Here is a 22,610-nt window from a genome sequence, read left to right as displayed (position 1 = left end):
ATTTTGGTTTTCGTTATTTCTCCCCTCCTCACCTAGTCGCGCTTCAATCGTACGGCGGGCGTTGATGCCCGTGGCAATGGGTTTTCGACCACTTTTCGTTCCAAGTTTCGCGACCGATATAATTTGACCCTGGTGCCTCTTAATGCGAAATTTGATGCACACATGAAAAACGTAGCCGTGTGTTCAAATCGTGGTGCCGCTTATTACATGATAACCATATGGCTCCTGCTCTAGGCAGGCAGAAGCAACACTTTCTGCTCTTTTTCCGCCGCACTAAAGCTACATTAGGGTGTGTGCATGTATGTGTGTGCACGCGCCCGCCGTTGAACAAAACATTAGCGTACTACCATGTTTCAGCATCCAAAAGAAGGCAGCACGTATTAAGACTATCCGGAGCTATGTTTTGAATATTGTGATGAAGACTGGAACCCCGGCCGAAACGCTAGGACCTAGAGCAAAAAGTGCTTATCTTGAACTTACCCTGAGAAACTGCATAGATGGTGAACCTTTCATGAAATACCAGAATCTGAGGTGGCATCTGTTTTGACTTGCTGGGAACTGAGGTGTGCGGGCAACTGCAACCGACCCCAGTGGCAGCTCGGTGCTGTTGGCTAGCAGGAAATAGGCTGTGAAGAAAGAAATATTAACAACACGACTGATTCTCATGTACTGCATTACTCAATGAGAACGTTCTCGTACAAGCCAGCACGGGAATTGAAATTACTTACGAAAATTAAGATTAGGAGAACTGATGCTGTTACATCTCTTGTGATTAGCGCTTCAGCGCCGTTACTGTGAACTTTTTGTATCCTCCTTGCTTACTTAATTTATGGTGCTTTAACAACAGCGCAGAAGGAAACCAACTCGCCCAGTCTGCCATCCTACTTCAGTTTACTTAATTTAACTAAGATGCACTTAATGCCACGTGTAACCTGAAAATGTGCGCTGAGGAGCATGTCTTTGGGGAAGGGGGTGCCTTACATCAAACATCATGCGTCATAGGGATCGCGTGCTTTGCAACGCCATCATAAAAAAAATGTTACATATCTATATCCATCTGCTTACTTCCTGGTGTTCCACGATGTGAGCTAGGAGGGCCTGTGTCCTCAGAATGGGATTCCTTAGCTCGTTTCCACGATGGTTGACCAGCAATGATGTCGACTGTCCAGTTACAGGCCGCTACCCAGTCTTCTTCGTCGAAATTACAGTCACCAATACCATGGACTGCAAATGCCATGGAGGACTCAACAGTGCATCATAGAAACAGCTGTGTGCAAAATGCCTAACATAAATGGTTCACGCACTCGTCTTGAATGCACTGCGTCATTGACGGCTTGTATACTTACCGCAGTCTCGCTCATCGCTGCCGTCTGAGCAGTCTCTTTTCCCGTCACAGCGCTCGAACTGGAAGACACACTGAGTTAGGTCGGCGCACATCCATTCACCTTCTGCACAGCTGCTGGCATGATGGTCTGCGCAAACATGGAAATATATGTAAGCAATTGTATGAATAAAAAAATGTGGCATAGAGAATATCAGAAAATCAATTACATTGAATGAAACTAACAAAAAAACATGACTGATCCCTCCATCATAGGAATCGGTACAACACGAATGTGAAAGGCGTCTTCACAGAAGCAGTTGATTGTTTTTTTTTGTACATTGATCTATGAGAGCGTGTACAATATCTATTGATGTTTGGCAGCTATATCACCGTTTGACGAGGATGTACGTATGCGTTGACGCCTAATGGCACATCTCCATCGCGACGACTAACGCCCCTGTCCATTATGTACCCGTTGTGGTAGATGAAGTTGTTAACATATGCTTGAACACAGCCTATCGTGAATCCCGCGCAAAGTTGGCATCAAGAAGAATCTAATAAGCACTAGTACTCGACATTCACTTCTTCAAGGCGTCGTTAATTGAGGAGAGGCACGGCACGGTGTGCACTACCGAGTGATAGTGTTTATGATAACCTAGGCCTGTGCTCATGCATACACTACCAAAGTGCGCTTCAGCAACACGGGAAGCAGAGATTCGTAGCTTGAGCCGCGAACGCGCGAAGGCGTTCCACGTCCCGCTGGCCTCTGTCTCGCTCCACGAAGGCACGACATTCGCCCGTCGAGATCGTTGCCTTTCTGTGGCGCTTATTGCAGTAGTTTTATTAGTCGGTGATATCACACTCGAAGCAGTAGGCGGCAGAGAAACACCGTTGGTGCATGTGGAAGCTACACAACTCCGACAACGAGCCGTCACACGCCAACACGAAGCGAAAGGCAAAAAACGTAACTGTGTCTAGGGTTGCTCCTCGATGCTAGTGCGGCCAGCGTTCCTCGCTTGCATCCAGACGCTCTGACCATACGGCATCCAAGACTGCGCGCCGGTAGGCCCGCAGTCTTGGATGCCGTGGTCGGAACTCGGAACTTCTTGAAATATTGGCGTCGGAACTTTTTCTTCTAGTTTTTTCTTTCTCATCCGTGAGTGTGCTTTTTCCCAACGTCATATCCGTGACGGAAATACGTCAGTGAAACCTTGGTGGACCTCGGCGTAAAACACTTTCGTGTTAAAAAGAACTGGAAAGGCAATGTATAACAGTACAAAACAAAAACCGAACAGAAGCAGTGCCCGTGACCTTTGTAAAATATTCGTGTTTGTCGTTTTTTTTCTAGTTCAATGCATATGCTTCAGAAGACCTAGTCTCCAGTTGCAGCGCTATTTCACATTATCCGTTGCAATTGCGTACAAGGCTATAGTGCTCGGTATATTGCATTAGAAATACTTATGTACGACATAAACGACGTTTCTCGGTTATTGAGTGCAAGTACGACCGTATTTAACCTTCAAAGCTTAATGCCTGCAGTATCAGGAAGCAGTACATGTGAAGCGGTGTATTGCGCAACAGTCGACAGCAACCTTAGCGGCAAAGCATCAGCGCTTTATTCGTTCACTTAGGCTTTATTCGCTAACGGCCTCTGCACGCTTGCATGACCAGATCATGTGTCTGCCGCCTTCGTCGAAAGAAGTCGTACACTGAACTCCCTACCTGGTCTGCATTTCTGGTAGAGGATGTCGTCAAGGCGGAGACTTGAAGGACCACTTGTGCCCCACACAGCCTCCACGATGACACCAAACTCAATCCGTCGGCCGAGATTTGTCGTAATGGGCGTCCAACGTTTCTGGGCCATGGCATTCTCGGCTAACGAAAAAACCTTCTCTACCTGTGGTAAATATGGAAAGATAACTGAATTGTGAAGAATGTTAATGAAAAAAAAACTCAAAGCACATCAGGTGTGTCACACCATTCGCGATGCGGAGTCCCAGCTCTATTTCACAAATGTGGTTATTTACACCATATTTAAAGTGTACCAGGCTACCTCTGGCTTGCATTCAAGTCTATTCTGTCATTAGTCATACACCCAATTAATATACTGACAAATAATATTGATATCACCGGAAGATCTAACAGGCAATATACTTGAACAGCGTAAACATGTTCAGCGCTTTAACGACACGCTGAAGGTACTATGACAATCCAAGCTACACGAGTAGAGCCATTTAAACAAACGTCCGAGCATTTTTTGAGCTTCATCTGGGGAGACTGCATTTTCTTCGCCTATAACCTAACATTCCCAGAGAATGTGCTTAAGAGATGCGTGAGTCCAGCCGCATAATTTGCAGTTATCGTCTGAATCGATGTCTGGATATATCCTCCTGAGATGAACGGGGTTGAGGAATGTCTGGGTTTGTAACTGCCTCCAATCTACCGATTGGGCCCTGTCGAGTTTGGAGCTTGGGGGTGGATAAATACGCCTGGTTTTTTAATAAAATGTTGTAATGTCACAATATCTGGTCATTCTATCCCTCTCTACTTTGTACTCACGGTTTATTAGAACTTGAAACAACACTACATTCAAATAACAGGAGCAAAAAAAAAAAGCCTCGTGGACGTTATGAAAGAAGAAGAATTTGCAATTTTATCGCTACTGGTACGTTTTGCAGTGGCGTAATAACATTTATAGAACCCAGTGGACCTGGTACATGCCTCATCGTGATAGCAATGAAGTTCAATAACGGAGAAAACCAACCAGCCTTCTTCTTTTGGCCTTCCTTTTCCAAAAGTTCTAGAAAGGCCGAAGCGTGATTGCTCTTGCCAATTAGAACAACAATAAACGTACCTGGTATGCTTCTTGAAATGTTCCTGATAGGCATCATAAAATACGCCTCATATATTTCATGTAACACAAGTACTTTATGTACTACGCGTGTAAGAAAAAACTTTAGGCGACTTTAATGTTCCATTTAAGTGTCTTCATTTGCGCAAGCCCCGACCGTTTGGTTCACATCCCTGGCTCATGCCCGCATATAAAGGGCAGGTGTTATCGTTAATCGTGACGCAACTGTGGAGCATGTCAGGTTGTTGCTGTTATGACCTACCGGTCACGTTAGCCATATGCATTCGTACCCTTCCGTGCCAATTATATTTTTTTCTGCGTGTCTTTTTCTTTTTTCTTCTTTTTTAACAACATCAATTCGTTGGTGAATCTAAGTTGCTGCGAAGGAGGAGGAGGAGGAAGAGAAAGAGGAAGGAAAGGCAGGAAGGTTAACCAGACGCGTGTCCGGTTTGCTATCCTACGCTGGGGAAAGGAGATTAAGGGATGAAATGATAGGCAGATAGAAAGAAGTGAGCATACAAGGAATTCGCGCGAGCCTAAAGAACACTGCTGCGTTGCATAGTGCTGGACGCTGGATCTCGGCCGTAACTCGTTCCATTGTAGATTGTCGAGTCAAGGTGCCTACTGAAGGCTTTCAAGTACTGGACACAGAACATCCAGTCCAGCTTGTTGTTCGTCGGCAAGCTGGAATCACCATACGCTCAGTCCGTGCTAAAGGTGCTGCGAAAGTGCCACAATATCGCTAGGCGCTAGCGCCATAAAATAGACGTGAAAGGTGCTCCTACTCTGCGAATGTTTGTTTTGAATAGTCGAAACAGCGAATGCTACGATCAAAATCAGCAAATGAGCGAACCTGATAACTCGTTCAGCGGAACGGCAGTTCCTCCCTCATCCAACCTGTCCTAACTTTATGCGAAGCCCTGAAACATTGTATAAATTTTATTAACTGTTGGCCAGATCGATGACGACTACTTGTGACAGGGGCGACGACGGCACGATACCGGTCGTAGTGACGACAAAATTTGTTCGTTTAAATCTAAGACAACAAAATACATCACTCGAAAAGGAGCGCGGAGAATCAATGCCACTCTGAAATCCGCAATGCGAATGGCTGCTGCATCGCACATCAGCTTTGTTGGGTGAATGTATTCCAGCGGTGCTCCGTCGAGCCCCTATCCGACATTTAAATGCGGACAACTGTCACATCGAACACAGCCTTCGCGAAGGAGGCTTCGTGGTGCGTACAACGTTCTCATCGTTCGCCACGCTGCGGCGCCCTAAATACGCGCGCAAACGCCACTGCTCCCGTGGTATGCGTCGCACAAGCTACCAAGCGTGAAAGCTGAGCGAGAGTTCAGTGGGACGAAGCGCCATGCTGACAGCGCGTTCGGCTGCCGACCGTGCACTGTCGCAGGTTCATGAATGCATGAATGAGTTCGATCTGCAGTGGCAGTGGTGGGCGAAGTTTTTTTCTTCTCCGTTTCGTGAGGGTGAAGTTGAGGATAGGGAATTTGTAAACGGAATAGTTGGCCTGACAGCGGTGGCTAAACAGAGGCGTAGGAAGGGTAGACGAAAGGACGAACGCAGAAAGACCCTAGAAAAAAGAGGCTAATTTAGCCCGATCAAACACAACTCTATGCTGAGCAAAGCAAAAGGAGCGGAGCAGCGCCCGTCCAGTCCTTTTTCTTCGTCCGTGCTCCAGTTTGCGCTCCTTTTCTATACTCAGTGTGCCGCAAAAAGCTGACCTACAAGTACTGACAACCCCATACCTTTGGTGCAACCTTGGCTTGCTTCACGTAAACGTTGAGGAAGGACATATTTGTCTTGTCGGCAGAATAGAGCCAGAAGGAGAAACTGCACTCGGGTCCCGATTCTCTCAAAATTTTGGAATGGAGTTGCGCTCGTGCACCCGGCGAATCTTTCTGGAGGCTGATGTCTGGGCTCACATAATGACCTACAGATGCGAGAGAAAGTCAGACAGAAAGTGCGTGAATATTAATGTCCGGTAAGACAAAAAACGGCAGACTATAGCAACAGCGTGGTTGGAGTAAAACCGTCGGGAGTTGAGCAACACTCTAGCGCAATACACGCGACTTGCTACGCATAATAAGACAAAAAGCTCTGCCAATCTGCCAACCTCATCATTACAGCTTGCAACAGCAAACAGCAGATAAAGTGCACTGCGCAATTAAGCATTGTAATGTAAACTTATCGAAAGATTCGTTTCAATAAATTTGAGACAAAAGCGATGTTCCCACTGTTCCTAGATAGTTAACGCATGTTCAAATTTGTTTAGAGAAACAATAATAATGTTGATTTCATTTTAATGTAGCAAAAAACGCCAATTCGACAGCTTTCTGAGTTTAAAAGATCATTTGGCATTGTTATGATCATGAAAATGCAAGGGAATACAATGCAGAAGTGGAATGCGAAGCCGAACTGAACCCTACATCATGGCGTAACGTAACGTAAGGTATCAAGAATTTTTCGTATATCTCCATAACCGCGGTAAAGCATAGCAGGGGTACAGACAATTATTCCAATATTGATATCGCTATTTCGAAAGAAAAGAAAGCTCATATCAACACAACGGCCCACATATCGCATCGGTGCTCTAGCCGTTTATGATCCAAACAAAACAGAAGTTCAGAGAAAGATGAAGGTTTGAAGCGATGAAAAACAGATGAAAATGGAAGATGGCTGGGGCCAACGTTTCGACAGGAGGACTTGTCTTCGTCAGGGCGACGTCGACGAAGGTAAGTCCTTTTTTCGAAACGTTGGAGCTAGTGGTATTCCCTGTTCAACAGGTGTTTATGATGCTGTCTATAACAAAACTCGCAGAACCCTCATCGCGTTTAACAAGGACTACGCGCTCCTCAACTCGATCAAGGTAACCGAGGAATTGAACAGCTAGTCGCTTACCCTCAGTAGTTCCTAAGGTGTGATCGCCAGTGTCCCCGTGAGCTCTGTGCCACTTCTTCTTTTCTGACAACGAGCTGAACCAGCCGCAAAGGTCTTTCTCGAAGTTGCAGCTCGCTCCTGCAAAAAAAAATAACATACTTATTTTCTGTGTTTAGGTTACCGTGACATTTAGGAGCATGTCATGATGACGCACTAATATTACTTTAAATGTTACTGTACTTTTCCTCTGCCGCTCGTTAAAAAGCAATCAACAAATTTGCTAACATCACGTTCCCTTTCGTAAATGGAGTTTTATAAGATAAAAAGAGAAATATGCACTACGCTAGAAAGCGTGAAATATATATACAGGATTCGCAAGCAAGTGCAAGAAAAAAATACGAGACAATAAACGCAGCTGATAAACCAATGAGCACTACTTATTTGTCAAGCTTTTTTTTTTTTTTCATTATACCGGGTGTTTCAAGAAATGTGTCCAACATCCTCAAAAATCAGGAAAAAGCGATATTTGCTCGCTGCCTTCACAATTGCTTTTTCCGTAGCGGGAGGTATCTTAAGATGGTTAAAGACAGCCTTTGGGACTGTAATTAAGTAAGTTAAATTAATTACCTTTTCAATTAGGCGATTAGGGCGGATATGTCAAATTCGAGAATTGAAGTTCTTCATGCGAAGAACTCACCGCAGCTTTGAGATACAGAAAGAGCGGCCTCTACTAATTATTGTGGCGTAATGAAATTCAACCAACTTCAATGGCGAAACCAAAACCGAAGCACCGATGAGCGCAACAAGCCGACGACCAGAATGACGTCTTTGTTCAAGACAACAATTACAGAGGTGTAGTTCTTCGCGTTTTTTAACGTATGTGCGCCATGCGTGCTATAATTGCAAGCGTAGCCCGCACACCCACACAACGAAGTCGGTTGATAGTTGATATAACGACTCTCACTCATTACTGACGCCTCAGAAGAATATGGCAGTTGCGCCCATCCGCGTTTCGGTTTCGGTTTCGCCGCTGACTGTAGCTGAAATTCATTGCTTCGCAAATATTACCAGAGGCCGCTTTTTCGAAATCTCAAAGCGGCAATGGGCTGTTCGTATGATTGGCTTCAATTCTCCCATTTCACATATACCGTCTAACTCCACTAATTGAAAGGTTAATTCACTTAAATTTCTTTAATACTGCCCCAAATGATGTCTTTACCCTTCTCAAGATCCCTGCGGCTACAGCAAAAGTAATTTTGAAGGCCTCCAACAAATATCGCATTTCCCTGTTTTTTGAGATTTTCGGACACATTTCTTGAAACACCCTGTATAAAAATACTGCTCCCAACAGGAAAACACCTGCACAACTGAGTTCACTGCCAGAGATAGGTGGGCCCACGAGTGTCACGAATGAAATAGGGAATGAAGTTTCGCCTATGGTCAAAGCCAAGGCAGATTTCAGAGAAATTTCGAAGTTGGATTTGCCAGAACCATTTAGTAAGGTCTCATGTTCTCGCGGGAACAAGTCCCGGCCGCGGCGGCTGCATTTTCGACGGAGGCGAAAATGTTTGAGGCCCGTGTACTTAGATTTAGGTGCACGTTAACGAACCCCAGGTGATGGAAATTTCCGAAGCCCTCCACTACGGCGTCTCTCATAATCATATCGTGGTTTTGGGACGTTAAACCCCAGATATTATTAAGGTCTCATGTTTAAATAGAAAGATTTAAAAAACGTTTAAAACTGAATGTTCAATATAAAAATAAGAATTATCCGTCATACCTCTGCTTGTATAAGTACTATATACGCCCGCTTATTTAATCTAAGTTAGCTTGCTCCTAAAATATAAGTGTTCTAAATCTGTCACAGCTGTATTCACTCATAAGTTTTTGTAGTTGTACCTAATGTGATGGAATAATGTTGAGCTTTTTTACCTGAAGTGGAGAGCAAACTCTCTGTGAGCACGGCAACCTGAACAAGCGCGCAATTAACACTCGATGAACGCAGAAGCTAAGAAAAGAGAATTAATTCATATCGGTATGAACTAAAGTTAGAGTAACAGTGTTGGCGCTTGTTTTTGCTCTTGCGCCGTGAAAACATCTTACATATGCTTTTTATTCTGTCGCTGTGGGTTTTTTTCCCTGCCATAAAATCTGATACACTGATGAGTTTGTGGACGCTTGCATAAGCGATTCATCTGTTTCTCTGTGGAAATGGTGAGAAGGTAGTTAGAAACTGTGTGCAATTTCTAGCCTCATGTCCTTAATTTTGGATTACCTCAGTTTCATTGTATCTAGCACATTCAGTGAAACGTGGGATGTGATCCTTTTTTTCGAATCAGTATATTGAAATCATAGTGAAATAATTTCCTGATTTTAGTCCGCACGTGACATCTTGCCCTTTTCCAGTGTCCTGATCGATAAGCTAGTGTTTTGTTTTATAGCGTAATGTTACCAACCCTACGTACCCAGCTTTTCATTTCTCTAAGTATAGTGATCACACAATTGAAGCTACATTAAGTACGGCGGAAATCTTCGTTGATGGCCGACGGAATGCTCGGAACATGCAAGAGTGCTGGGGTGAATTACGTTTAAATTAAATGCGTATGCATTTCTATGCCGACTCAAAATTTTCTTGGCGGCCCCGGGTTTCGAAACTATAGAGCCCCACGCTCAGCAGGCAAGTGTCTTACCCAAACGGTTTCACGCCTGCAGAATGTGAATATATCTGAACCATATGTGAGTTCATATACCGGCGATTTAAAAAAAAAAACGTAAATGGAGAACGCTTTCTATGCAGGCTTTGTTGAAATACTTCGTAGTAGTGAAATAAAAGCACACCGTGGGACAAGATGTAAAGCCAACATGGAAGATTGTGCTGTCAGGGAAATTCCTACTTCGCGAGAAGTTAATGCCAAACATGCGTTTCGATGACCGCGGGATCGACCTTGCGTTGGGCCGTTCCAGGTGCTGACGAACGGTACAGTCAAGAAGACAGACGCCGTGCCGAAGCCGCCCGACAACGACGTTTTATTAAAGGCCGCGACCATAGACTTTCCTGCGATAAAACTCTTACGCCTCCGTTTAGGCTTAACCATTCGCCGGGACTTAGACACCTGCCAAAGGAAATTCCGCGTGGATTTCATTCGTAAGATCCTCGCCTCGAACTATACGGAATCGTACAGTAGCAGAGTTTTCACATACCGCAGTCATTTTCGTCGGTGGCATCCTTGCAGTCTGCGATAAAGTTGCATCGCTGCGAAGGCAAGTAGCAGCCCCCGTCGTTGCAAGGGAGACGCTCCGGGCCACATTCCCTGCTTGGGCTTGTTTGATTTGCAGGGACCTTTCCAGGCAGTTCATCTGTTGAATTAAACAGGGAAATAATTTACTGTTTTCTCTTCATATTTATTATTGACGTGAAAGTCAATATACATTTAGTAGACCGCTTATGGCGTAAGTACAACATTTTATTTCCCGGTTTGTTTTAGGGAGGAGAGTTTAGCGATAGCATAGTTCAGAATTTGCAGGAAGGTGCACAGACTGCATGCATGCTGGAGCCTGTGCTCAAAAGAAGAACTGGGTATATCTAACGTCTTCCAGTTGTCTAGTTGCTGCAACAGTGTGTTTACTTCTCTCTTTTTTTTCACAAATACCATTCTCTCCTATTTATTTTTCTGCGTTTTTTTACTGATCACTGAGTACATTTTTCAGTTATACTTGATTTCGGTTGCCTGTGGCACGGCGGCTTGTGGCAAAAAGAGACCGCGCTTCTGCGCTACTTCGCAAATTACATTTTCCGAACCTGGGAACAGAACCGAGATTCCTAAAAGCAAGTATGGAACGTACGTTCCGCTCTTCGACAACCGTCGGTCATGGTGATGTCGTCTAAGGCGACCCCTTTCTGTGTTACGTTGCTGCTGTACACGGCTTCTATAACAACCTGAAATGAAAAAAAAAGCAACGTTGAAGCAATTTTATTTACGCACTTTCTCACGTTTCGTATACTTCGTTCGTGTTCTGAAACTATCTAACGAGATCGAGCACGGTAGAGAAAAGAACGCTACGACCACCAAAACGACAGATCTGGGATTACACCGAGAAAACTTTTCCAGTGTGACGTGCTATGGCTTGCCGATACTGATCAGGACGGTAGCGACTGAAGAAGAAACGCTAAATTTGCTAAGGAATCAGTGTACGTCGGCCTAGCTTAAGACAAAGCTTTAGTGCTCGAGAGCTATTATCGAAATGCACCGATACGGAGAAATTGTTCTGGGCAACCAATGCGCCAACTATAATGAGATTCGGTGCGTTGCAAATAAAATACACGAGTCTGGTAACTGCAGTAACTCCATTTTAAGGTTACGTCGTAATTACTTTAATAATTTTTTGTAAACTTGCAAAGTTTTGAGAAACTATAGCATGAAATCTGACACATCAATAAATTTAAACTGACCCAGTAAAACCTATAGAGCAAACAAAACTTATGTAATATACACCACTTGAACTGGGTCTGGTAGCTTCATTTCGAAGCTAAGCAGGGCAATGACGACAGATGACACACAGGACACTGACTACCGACCAATTTTTGTTGCGTCACAGTACATACTGGCAGTACAATCAGCACAAAGAAATTAACTGTAGTATAGATAGGAAGTTGGGTAACTTTATGGCAACTAATTTTGAAGTCGCAACGCACACAGAAGGGAAGGACACAGACGAGTTAACAAACAGGCGTTATAACTTGCCTGCGTTCTTCTCTCTTGCGCACGCTGCGATTTCAACATGAATAGGAAGAAAAACAAACAATCGTGGAGGTACGATATCCCCGTTAAGTCGGCGATGTCATATAATGGATAGCCACATGATCTCAGTGCGGTGTAGCAATATATCGAAGGCACACGTGTCGACATAATTTACACCACTTTTTTAATTAGCGTAGGCTTCGACATTCCAGAGTTCGCGTTGTTCAGGTCCTTTACTTTAAGCTATGCGTTCGTGAAGCCATGGGTTTTCAGTTACATTTTTTTCTTTCTTTTGGTACTTTCCTGTGAGTGTTGCTACATCGGGCAAAAAAAAAACCGATCTTATTAATGAGATATTTTCGATTAGCAGCCATCCAGTGGAACGCTTTAAAAAATGGAACTCTGTACACGTGCGTTATGAGTACGCGCTTTCACGAAAACAGGCTACACAGCGCAAACGCGAAAATTTTGTCATCTATAAAAGTGGGTATGAGTGCACATGTGCCAGCATTCGCTACACCCAAGTTAAGTCATGAACCTATTCAACACATGAAATTACGTTGTTAATAGTGATATCATACGTTCTTGTGTTTCCTTTCCCTTTAACTTATTGCGCTGGCAGCAAACAGCGTATTTCAAGAGTTAATATTAGTAATATTCAAATGTAGTCTTTTAAAATGTCATGCTAAAAGGATTGTGTCATTGGTGAAGACCAAGCAGTAGTGGATGATACATAATAAGTAGTTCCTAAATACAGGAACTTCTAATGATCTTTTACGCTAATAAGTTTAGCGGGCTCACCGTAATTAGGAAATTGAAGTGACATCTCGTGTAAAAGCCATATCGGCTTGGAGATGTGGAAGAATGCGTTTATACCCACAGAACTGTAACATGACGAACAGAGCACGCGAAACTGATACCGTGCGGCAAAATGGCCCCGCCCCTGGCGGCGACGCTGCTGCTTTCGTCCCCCATCGCCGGGCAGTCAGCGATCGGCGTCCCCATCATTGCCACGCCATGGTCACGCGAAAATCAGAGCGGTGCACCCTCCTGCCCCTCCCTCCCACCTTTTAAAGGCGATAGTCTTTTTTGGGATACTTAAAACGGAGAAATTTTGGTCTGTCTTTCTGTCTATCTGTTTGTCGGCACATCACTCGATTCAGCCACTCGGCCAAAGTTGAACCACTTGCCCAAGGGCCAGGCATCTTGAACGTCTCACTAGGTTCATACTTGTGTACATTGTCGATCAAAAAGCAAACATTACGCATATCTGAGGCACAACATCACTAGGTAAATATTAGGTGGTGTGTTCCTTTAATAGAAAATGCATACATACGTAATTCTAAAGACCCTAGTTTCTTAAGCTGCGCTGAAAATGCGACTGCGTGTTAAACTTGACTTCCTCCGTGCCCTCTTTACGAGCCCATTCTTGTGTTTCGGTTTCGGTTCTGTATTACACTGTACGAATGCCGTGGGGCGCCGCTCTGGCATTCCTGTTTTAGACAGGCGACGTGTAAATAAAAGAGTGTGTGGAGAGTACTCGTTGAGTGCGGACGTTTCTTCTGCTTCAGCGCTTCGCGCCAAACCGCGTGTTCGGGCTGGCTGGCGTCCCCGCCGGTCTTCGCCTGCTGCTGCGCCGGGACTACCAGTCCGCAACACAGCACTCATGTTCCCGACGTATTGTCAGATGGCGTCCATATCTCACGCAGCGCCTCTTCTATCGTCTTTAGACGACATTTGCAGCGAAGCACGCAGATACGCGGCCAATTTTTTTTTTTTACTTCTTTCGTTACTGTGCACTGCATCATGGTAGACATCGCCCTCGCCAATATAAGCGTGTTTAGTCGCACTTAATACTAGCTCAATGGAAGGCGACACCGAACCACCATACTTGAAGAGGTTCCTGTTCTTGAAGGGGAAAATATGACGCTATCTTCGGCAGTACATAAGAGAGCGCAGCTCAACGGTTTACCCTCGCATGCTTTCCATGCGATTTAAGTGAAACACGACTGCGACAGGAACGAAAACAGCGAAAGTTTGCCTGGCGAGGTACCCATAATTGTTATCACAATAAAATTAGTCGTTAATCAGCCCCATGTTTGTGTGACCATGCTATCTATAGCGTAGTTGCCTTGAATTCTCCGCTCTCAAGTATGTGAGTGGAACTTCTGCCAATCGTTGTAAGCACTGTAATATATCAACGCAGGCTGTAAATTCTAATATCAAATTTGTCTCCTTGAGATGCTCTATAATAGATACACTTTAAAAAACCACAACACGGGGCTTTGGCGGTGGAATTAAAGGCTAGTAAATTCCGTGCTTCGTTATCCTGCTTTCTTTTCAAGCGTACAAATTTTCTTTCTGCAATTTAACTCAGTGGCCTCACACAAAAGCCTGCTTCCTTGAGTTGCTACAATTTAACATTTTACTCTGAAATGCAACAAAATGTATTCAAATTGGTCCAGCTGTTGTCAGCATTTTACAATTTGCTCGAATTTCCCGTTTCAGTCTTTTACGTTTAAGCATTCTGCGTTTAACATATACACGAATAGGGAAATTACAGTTCGCCTCGAGCTAAAGCTTCCGCCTAAGCAACAGACCCAGGAATATTCCGTATTTTAACGTATAGGGTGACTCAGGTGAGCAATGTTAAAGATTACATACCCGGAATGCTTCATCGTGGGTTCCGAGATCAACGTCCGTGCGTTCCCAGATATCTTCTCCTGTCACTGGCAGTGTTAACACATGCGTGTTTCCACCGGTTTCCAGGCTTGTCTGGCGGTACACGTCCAGTGCGACACCTCGTTCGGGCAGGTTATACCAGAACCGCACCTTCAACGCAAAAAGAGTAATATCAGCGATGTTTTTACAGTATTCAAACTGTTAGGCTGCTATGGGCCTAATATCAGAGCAACTGATGTCATATACAGAAATGTAACAAACGCTGAATTTACGAAAAGCCGTCCAGGCGCAAATCAAGACGCCATCGCTGCACTTGAGTAAACGACATTTCTGTTTTTTTTTTTGTTTTTTGTTTCTTTGTTTGTTACCATAAAAAATAAACACGTATATATAAGACCGCGCTAGGCCCTCTATATGACTAGAGTTAGCGTTAGTTGAGCTACCTGGACTTGTTTTGTAACCAATATACTTGATCCATGACCACACACCACTAGAGAAAAGTTATGCTTTTGCATTCCTTCTGAATTATTTCGTGAAAAGAAACGTAATCATTCGAATTTCATTTGTAGACTCTTGCGATTTAGTGCTTGCTTTAAGGATAACTACAATATGACACTCCTGTGTAGGTGTATAATAGTCTTTTTAATCCACAGCAGGTGTGAATTTGTTATGGTTGGCTGTCTTTTTTTTTTCCCCCTTTTGATGGTGACTATAAGTCTACATAAAGACGCGTTTTTATGTTTTCTTTTTTCTCTAGTGTTTCTGGGACACTGGGACTGTGTAGTGTGCGTGCCTGTTTTAAGGTGAAACAGATGACCTTAATTTCGTGGAATAAGCGGCGGTTCTTGTGTAGTCTACCCTCCCGTTCATCAGCAGTTATTACGCGAACAACAATTAGCACTTGTTATTTATCATTTCGTACTTTCTTTGCAACGTGCGTGTGTCTTAGTGTGTTAAACCGATTGTAACTGATGACATGTTATGGAGTTTGCGGAGTTATGTTGTCGGTGCAATGCCAATCAATGTCGATGTTATACAGGTGGCCGCATATGTTGACTTATATCAACTGTCTCAAACACACGGCCCGCGAAACTTTCACCTGCGGCCCGCGGCCCGCACATGACTGTCTTCGCCCCACGCTTTTTTTTTTTTTAATTTTCCTAATAAGTGTGTTCGTGAGCTGCACAGGCATGACTGGTCTGGAGCATTGTTTTCGTGAGGCACCCAATGCGGTCACCAATTGTTGAAACATAACCGTAAAATAAAACTACATTTCAGAATCGGCGTCCAGATTTTAGTCATTTTGGAGATCGGTATCGACATGTTGTTGGAACCCAATCTTCGCGCCAAATCTCTCTCAGAAATGACCCGTATATGATATATGGGGAAGGTTTTCTTTCAAATGGCAGCGTTCGCTGACAATTTGTACACCCCCCCCCTCACCAACCCACTCCCCCGCTCCTAGCTTCTTCACTGCCCCGGCCCTTGCGGTACTAAATTGCGTGACTGCGGCCCACTGGCTGAGGTGAGATTGAGGCCCCTGAAGTATATTGATGTTAATTGAAATTTGGTAGTGTGGTTTAAAAATCCGATATTTAGCGATGGGTGAAGGTCGTTATCTCCCGGAAGTTTCTTAGTCCGCATTTAAATGTAGTACACGGTCTTTTTTTTTTGCGTTTTTATTGCTCTTTTCTATTTCACTCCTATCAAACCTCAATCGTTTCGGCCGGAAATCAAATCAGCGGCCTCTTTTTCAGCCTCACGATGACACAGCCGCTGAGCCACCGCGGCGAAAGGCTCACATCGAGTTAGAATTACGACTTATGAAGTCGCTAAAACTACTCTCACGAAAAAATACAGTAAATCACAACAAAAAGCAAATAACATCTTTATTTTCCTTTGCCCAGCGTTAAATAAACACTGAAAAGATTGGTACGCAATCTTAATAATTTAACGAGAAATGTCGCACTAAGATGTTCAGAGTGCGCTTAAGTTATTCTTCGGGTGAAGTGTGCCAGGTGTTCGCCATTACGTAGTATGCCATTTCCAAGCGCGAAAACCTCACAAACAATCAGAAAAAACGACGTCTTGCATTGTTTGTCTTGTCTATTTTGTTATACTTTTCTTTTTGCCAACTAAAACAGTACTGCGGGGGGCAGTGGTTTAATAAGTTGCGTCTCGCTCAAGAAAGTCATGGTTATCCATGTCAAGCATAGATACTACAGGACGCCACAGGTCAGAAACCAATTAAAATGCAATATGCTTACGTGACAGGGGAGCTTGGGGTTTGTGCTGATGACGTAAGATGCCAAGCGCGCGTGACTGGCCTCCTCCAGTGGTTGTTCCCAAGGATTATATACAGCAATATAGGCACCTGTGAAGCGGAAATTCGTGAGATAGTTCGATTGCTTCAGTAGATTAAAAAATCGGCCTTGCAGTACCCAACTGAGGTTCAATATGTTTCAATATAAAGTCAGTTGTATATTAATGACAATTCCATCCACATTATAGCGTGGTATTTCAAAGTCAAAAGCTGCTTCCGGGATGTAAAGCAGGATATGATGAAGGGCTGCGGATAAATTTTGGCCACTCGACATTACGTAATGCGCGCTGTATTCTCTCCATACTGTTTTCACTGTGCAAGGTGACGCCGACGAGACAGATGATTGAGCATCAGGCTTTGTTCTATTAGCAGGAGATTCTGACGCTGAGAAACCGGTACCGGTAGTAATTTTTTCTTCGACAAAATGATCGCCCGCGTATACCTTAAAGAAGTTCCTAACGTTGCGCAACGACATAAATTTCGATACTAATGGAGCATGAATAAGAGGTAAGTGATAATAAGCGACATGGTCACAGCGTTTCGCAGCAAGGAATAATGATGGCTCGTCCACACGCGCATCAATTTGTCTTAATTTATGCAAGTGACACGACTCGGCTTGTTCTATGTAGAAACTCGTTCCCTGTTGCTTCCATTACGCAGCTGGCTGGTGACGGTGGCATAGGTGTGTTCGGTTCAGTGATCATCACTTGACAGTAAAGAAAAGAAAATATTTCTAACAAAACAGGCACTTTCACTAACGAGCCCCTAAAACACTCCGAGTTGAAAGAAGAGAGAATGGTTTCTTTCTCGCCTTCACTGCCCTTCCTACAGGCGATATCACTTTCTCGCCACTTATTTCTTCGTAAAGCACGTGTACAATGTCAGCACTAAGCGTTGAGCCTACCAGGATTTCGCGCTTGTCGGCTACACGCTGTTACCTCCATTTGCGCACTCGGAAACGGACAAGACGAAGTGAAATCAGTTGGTCGCGCACGATAGTCATGCGACACAAGGAAGAACGGGTGGGCCACTGCATGGAAAAGCAGGGAAGGAGACAGCTAATATTCCTCCGTATATGGGCTGATCGACAGTTTGTACCTCAATTACGTCACGTGAATCACCCTTCTGGCGTCATGAGGTGCCCCGAAAAGACGAGAAGCGCCAGGAGAGAATAACGCGCTCGATTTTTTTTTTTTACATTTTTAGAGGCTGTCTGGGGCCCTTTAAAGTACTGCATGTTTTATGTATGGAGGTTGTACCCAAAGGTCTCCTTCGTAACCGGCAAACGCCACAACGGCCACATGAGTCCTTATGTTGTGACATAGACCCAGGCCTATCGCAAGAATGGATGCGAGGCCTGTGCTTTGAACGGAAGGATCATATCTTCCCTTAAGCCACCCTGATATATTTTCCTGATATATCTTTCCTTAAGCTACACTGATATATTGCTTAGAGTTCGACGAAAAACATGGTTCGAAAAACAGTGCCCGAGCAGCAACCGAAGAGGAAAGAAAAAGTTCTTTGAAATAGATTCGAAATGCTTGGCGTCTTTACCGATGATTTCGCTTCATATAGTGCTTAATAGCTCGAAGGAGCGAACTGAGCAAGTACATCAGGCGCACGATTTCGAGCGCTTGATGTGTAATTCTGGTCGGTCCTTGTCTACAGTGCCATTCGAATACCAAATGGCCTCAATTATTAGTTCAACCTCGTGCAGTAGCTCAATTATTCTGAGCCGTAAATGAGCGTGATTTCATGAAGCATTCTTTCTTCATTAAACTGAGGACCTAATTGCCCGATCAGTGGAGAGATCCTTCAATTGTATAGTGTATATTTCATTCTCCCTCTTTCTCTCTCTTTCTCTGTTCTCACGTAGTGCTTTTATTCTTTTCTATATTTTTATGAAAGAAAAAGGGAAGGGGGGTCTTATACCTTTGATAAAGAAAAGAAAAATCATCAAATCTCCCAAAAACCGCTATGCTCGTGAATTATACATACACAGCAATAAAAAAATATCTTCGCAGAAATTCGCAGAAATTGGACCGCTAAAAACGTTTGAACTGGATACAAATTCTTTTGTTTGAGTATTTCATCATTGTTCCCAGCAATACTTTGCCTACGTTATCAGAGGAATCGTCTGGTCATCGGTAATGGGTGATAAGACAATCCTGTCACCAAAAATATAGAAATAAATTGTGAGCCATTGGTCTCTGTGAAGGCGCATGACCAGCGAAACTGTTTAGCGCACAACACAGAAGTTACGTGGCGAAAGCATATTTGGTATCAAATGCCATGTTGTTCAAACCATTGTGCAAAATGCATCGCGTCACGTAGGCTATAACCCGCCATCGAGATTATGAGTAGGCTTCACTGCAGAATACGTTGTGGGAAAGCCAGCTTACAAAAATCAAGCTAACACCGATCCCCCTAATTCACTTCTAAACGCAGGTCCACTGCTAGGAAGACCTTTTTGCATGGGAAATGTAAGCCGTCTTATATCAAAATGCGACGGCTCTCTGGCCTTTTTTTATTATTTTATTAATTATTTGGTCTTGCTCCGATGCGCGCGCGTGTCCTAGCCAAGCGCGGACGCGGAAGCTGCTAGTTTGATTTCATCGTGCTCCAGCGTGGACGGGTACAAGCATCTCAGGGAGCCCGAGGAGACCCCTTTTTACTTGCGGACGTCACGAAACCTATCATCTTAGCCACGTAGAGCATCGCTGTAATAAAAGGAATCATGGTTGTAACGGTTATACACGAGCACCGGAAACCAAGACGATGCCCATGCCTTTCCGCTCCTACTTCACGACCAATTTTCATACGTTTACATGGTTATCAACTATAAGCATTTTTTCCACTTCTCGAAGTAAAACACGGCGCGACTTTTGATTTATGGACAGTTACCCCGTTTCAGTAAGGAACACCTCAAGATTCCTGAGCTGCACTTCGTTGTCAGATGCCTACAGCGTTTGAGGACGGCGCTGTACTGAAGAACCGTTTTTCAAGCAGCTTCTAATCGTAGAAACATCAAAGGAGCGTCGTGTAAGCACACGGACTACTTCACTTGAATGGGAGCGCCGTTCTTCGGTTTAAGCATGAGTAGAAAAAAAAAAATAAAAGTATCAACGTTAACCAGATGAGTAATGGGGCTTGCCGGCATACGCAGGCAGATGTTAAAGATGAAATGTTAACTGTAAAAAGAAGGCAACCGCAGTAACGTTTTGCAAAAGCCCTTAACCTAACCTGGCGTCTTTAAGAAATAAATCGAGGCTTTTAAATTTTCGTAGACATGTTTCGATGCAAGAAACAAAGAAACCTTTACGTTTATAGTCGTCTATAAACAGCCGCCTAAAAAGGGCAAATGAGAGCATTATAATAGTACCTGTTTCGACAAGCTGGGTAAATGTAACCTTCGAAGATTTCTCCTTTAATTTAAGAAATAAAAAATAAACCTAATGTAGAAGCGTGGTACATTACATGTAGAAGCATGGTGGTACAAGTACATCATTAAGGCAATGTATTTGAGAGCCCTTTCAAGACGCACACGGAAGTCAGCATGACGGTGAATAAGGAGGCCAGACCCTCAGCTGTGGTTATCAGTAGCAACCTCAATAAAATGGCCCTCAGTCATGCCAACGCGAGACAGAAAGGCACTTGAGAACGCCGCAGGGAACCAAACACGGAACAGGAGCATTGCTTCATGTTTGAAAGAAAGCGTGACAACCTACACGGGACGTAACACGCAGCTTTGATTACTGCCATGGCGAGCCTGAAAAATCTTGAAAGCTACAGGCAGTAATTCATTAAGTCGATTTAGCATAAGCGTATTAAACTGAATTCATGTGCTAGCGTGAGTAGATTGAATATATATCGGGCGCTAACATGAGTAGAATGGATGAGTTCTACTCATGTTAATTCGCATGTCTATTAATGATGCAACATCTTACAGAAAGGTCAAGGGCCGTATTACAAAGCTTCACATTTGTAAGTATTCTCACGAGTGGCTGAGCACTTCTTCTACAGACAATTCAATCGTTATCTTTTTTTTAATACAGCCCCGTCATATTCGCTTTTTCGATGGGGCAGGGGTGAATGCATGCAGTTTCATAAATAAGTTGGTCATGACAGCGACAACGTATACGAAGCTAGAATCCATCGGACGGCTGCCCTATTGTCACGGAACACGGTCGATGCATTTAGAAATTTTCGAGTGATGGATTAGAGCGCAGAGCAGCAGTCAATAATGTAACGTGGGCTAACTTGAACTTCTCAACTTATGTACGCCTGCTCCCAGAGCCATAAATAGCTGTTCATTACAGGAGTTTCACAAAAGCAGGGCATTCTTCATAGTTAAGAGTTGCCTAGCGATTGCTAACGAGCGGAGAAAATTGGCTAGCTATAGAAATTTTACCTCTTGTTTCTCTACCTTTGTACCGCTCACTCTTGTCACATTTCCTTATGCTGACTGGATATAACCGTTATTTATGACTCGTTGATATTAATCGTTGATGTTAACAGTTGACATTAAACGAAATAAGCGGACCTGGGCCGGCCATGTATTGTGTAGGACGGACAACCGGTGGTCACTCAGAGCAACGGAGCGCATACCAAGTGAAGGGAAAAAAAGCCTAGGACGGCAACGAGTTTGACGGCGCGACGAAATTAAGAAGTTTGCAGGGATAAAGTGGAATCAGCTCGCTCACGATGGGGCAAATTGGAGAGGTCTTCGTCCTGCAGTGAAATATGGTGGTGGTGCCGATGATGATGATCATGCCAAGAAAAAAAATTGATGCATGTGTAACTACTGACAGAAATGCAGTAGACGGATATCAATATCATTTGATGCGCCATAGCACGGAGTTGTTTAAAAAACATTCGCTCCAACAAAAGCGTCTCCCAAACCTTGGCCGCTTGATGTGGAGTGGTCGGTCAAGGGCAGGTAGCTCTCCGCCTCGCGAGCAATCCTTCTTGACCACAAGAGGCGGGCCTCTGGAGTCGCGTCGTTTGTCCAATCTTCACAGTGAACATCCTCAAAGGAACACCTACTCCTGATTGAGGAACACGCCACGCTTGTCTCGTCACTACCGTCCTCACAATCCCATGTTTGGTCGCAGAGCTGGCTTCTTTCTATGCACCAGCTGTCCTTGATGCATCTGCAACCAGAACGAAGATGTAAAGTTAAGTGAACCTTCATTTTATTCCCGATTTACAACAAAATGAATGTTGAGGTTTTCAGAGAGAATCAAAACTGGTGGTCTACTTAACAGCATTCAAGGTCTTGGTTCCTGCCTACGCCTTTCTATTTTAGTTTTTTTTTTTTAATGCCACGCATTTCTTAGCGAACTTCTGCGACTTTGAGCGTATCTATCTATCTATCTATCTATCTATCTATCTATCTATCTATCTATCTATCTATCTATCTATCTATCTATCTATCTATCTATCTATCTATCTATCTATCTATCTATCTATCTATCTATCTATCTATCTATCTAGCCGCGTACGACTTTGTGCTCTCCTGGCCGTTTCGTTAATAGGATTTACACCAAAATTGGTATGGCGAAACATGACTTTATGACGAACATAAATGACAGGTCATAACATGAAAATCATGATATCCTTGTCATGAACGACATGATTTACATGCCACTGTTTTGGTGCTCTTGCGGCCGTTTCGTTAGTTTGCTATATACCAAAAATGGTATGGCGTGACAAGAGTGTATGACGAACATAAGTGACAGGTCCTAACGTGCAAATCATGACACGCATGTCATGCACAGCATGACTTAC

At 43.9% G+C, this 22,610-nt stretch overlaps 1 protein-coding gene across 1 annotated transcript in view; it reads right to left on the bottom strand.

The window, feature by feature from the left end:
• LOC119381347 (MAM and LDL-receptor class A domain-containing protein 2) overlaps positions 1-22,610 on the bottom strand; it is a 90,037-nt gene that overhangs the window by 15,414 nt on the left and 52,013 nt on the right. Inside the window, exons 22-32 of the mRNA XM_049412408.1 lie at positions 21,723-21,973; positions 16,765-16,871; positions 14,480-14,647; positions 10,920-11,013; positions 10,278-10,433; positions 7,098-7,214; positions 5,945-6,129; positions 3,047-3,221; positions 1,347-1,472; positions 1,066-1,224; positions 481-626 (exon numbers count right to left, since the gene is read on the bottom strand). Of these exons, the coding sequence (XP_049268365.1) occupies positions 481-626; positions 1,066-1,224; positions 1,347-1,472; positions 3,047-3,221; positions 5,945-6,129; positions 7,098-7,214; positions 10,278-10,433; positions 10,920-11,013; positions 14,480-14,647; positions 16,765-16,871; positions 21,723-21,973 (1,684 nt within the window). The remainder of the gene's footprint in view (positions 1-480; positions 627-1,065; positions 1,225-1,346; positions 1,473-3,046; positions 3,222-5,944; positions 6,130-7,097; positions 7,215-10,277; positions 10,434-10,919; positions 11,014-14,479; positions 14,648-16,764; positions 16,872-21,722; positions 21,974-22,610) is intronic.

This window comes from Rhipicephalus sanguineus, chromosome 1, assembly GCF_013339695.2.
Source record: "Rhipicephalus sanguineus isolate Rsan-2018 chromosome 1, BIME_Rsan_1.4, whole genome shotgun sequence".
Taxonomy (NCBI): domain Eukaryota; kingdom Metazoa; phylum Arthropoda; class Arachnida; order Ixodida; family Ixodidae; genus Rhipicephalus; species Rhipicephalus sanguineus.
The sequence above is the reverse complement of the archived record's forward strand: the minus strand, read 5'-3'. Positions and strand labels throughout refer to the sequence as shown.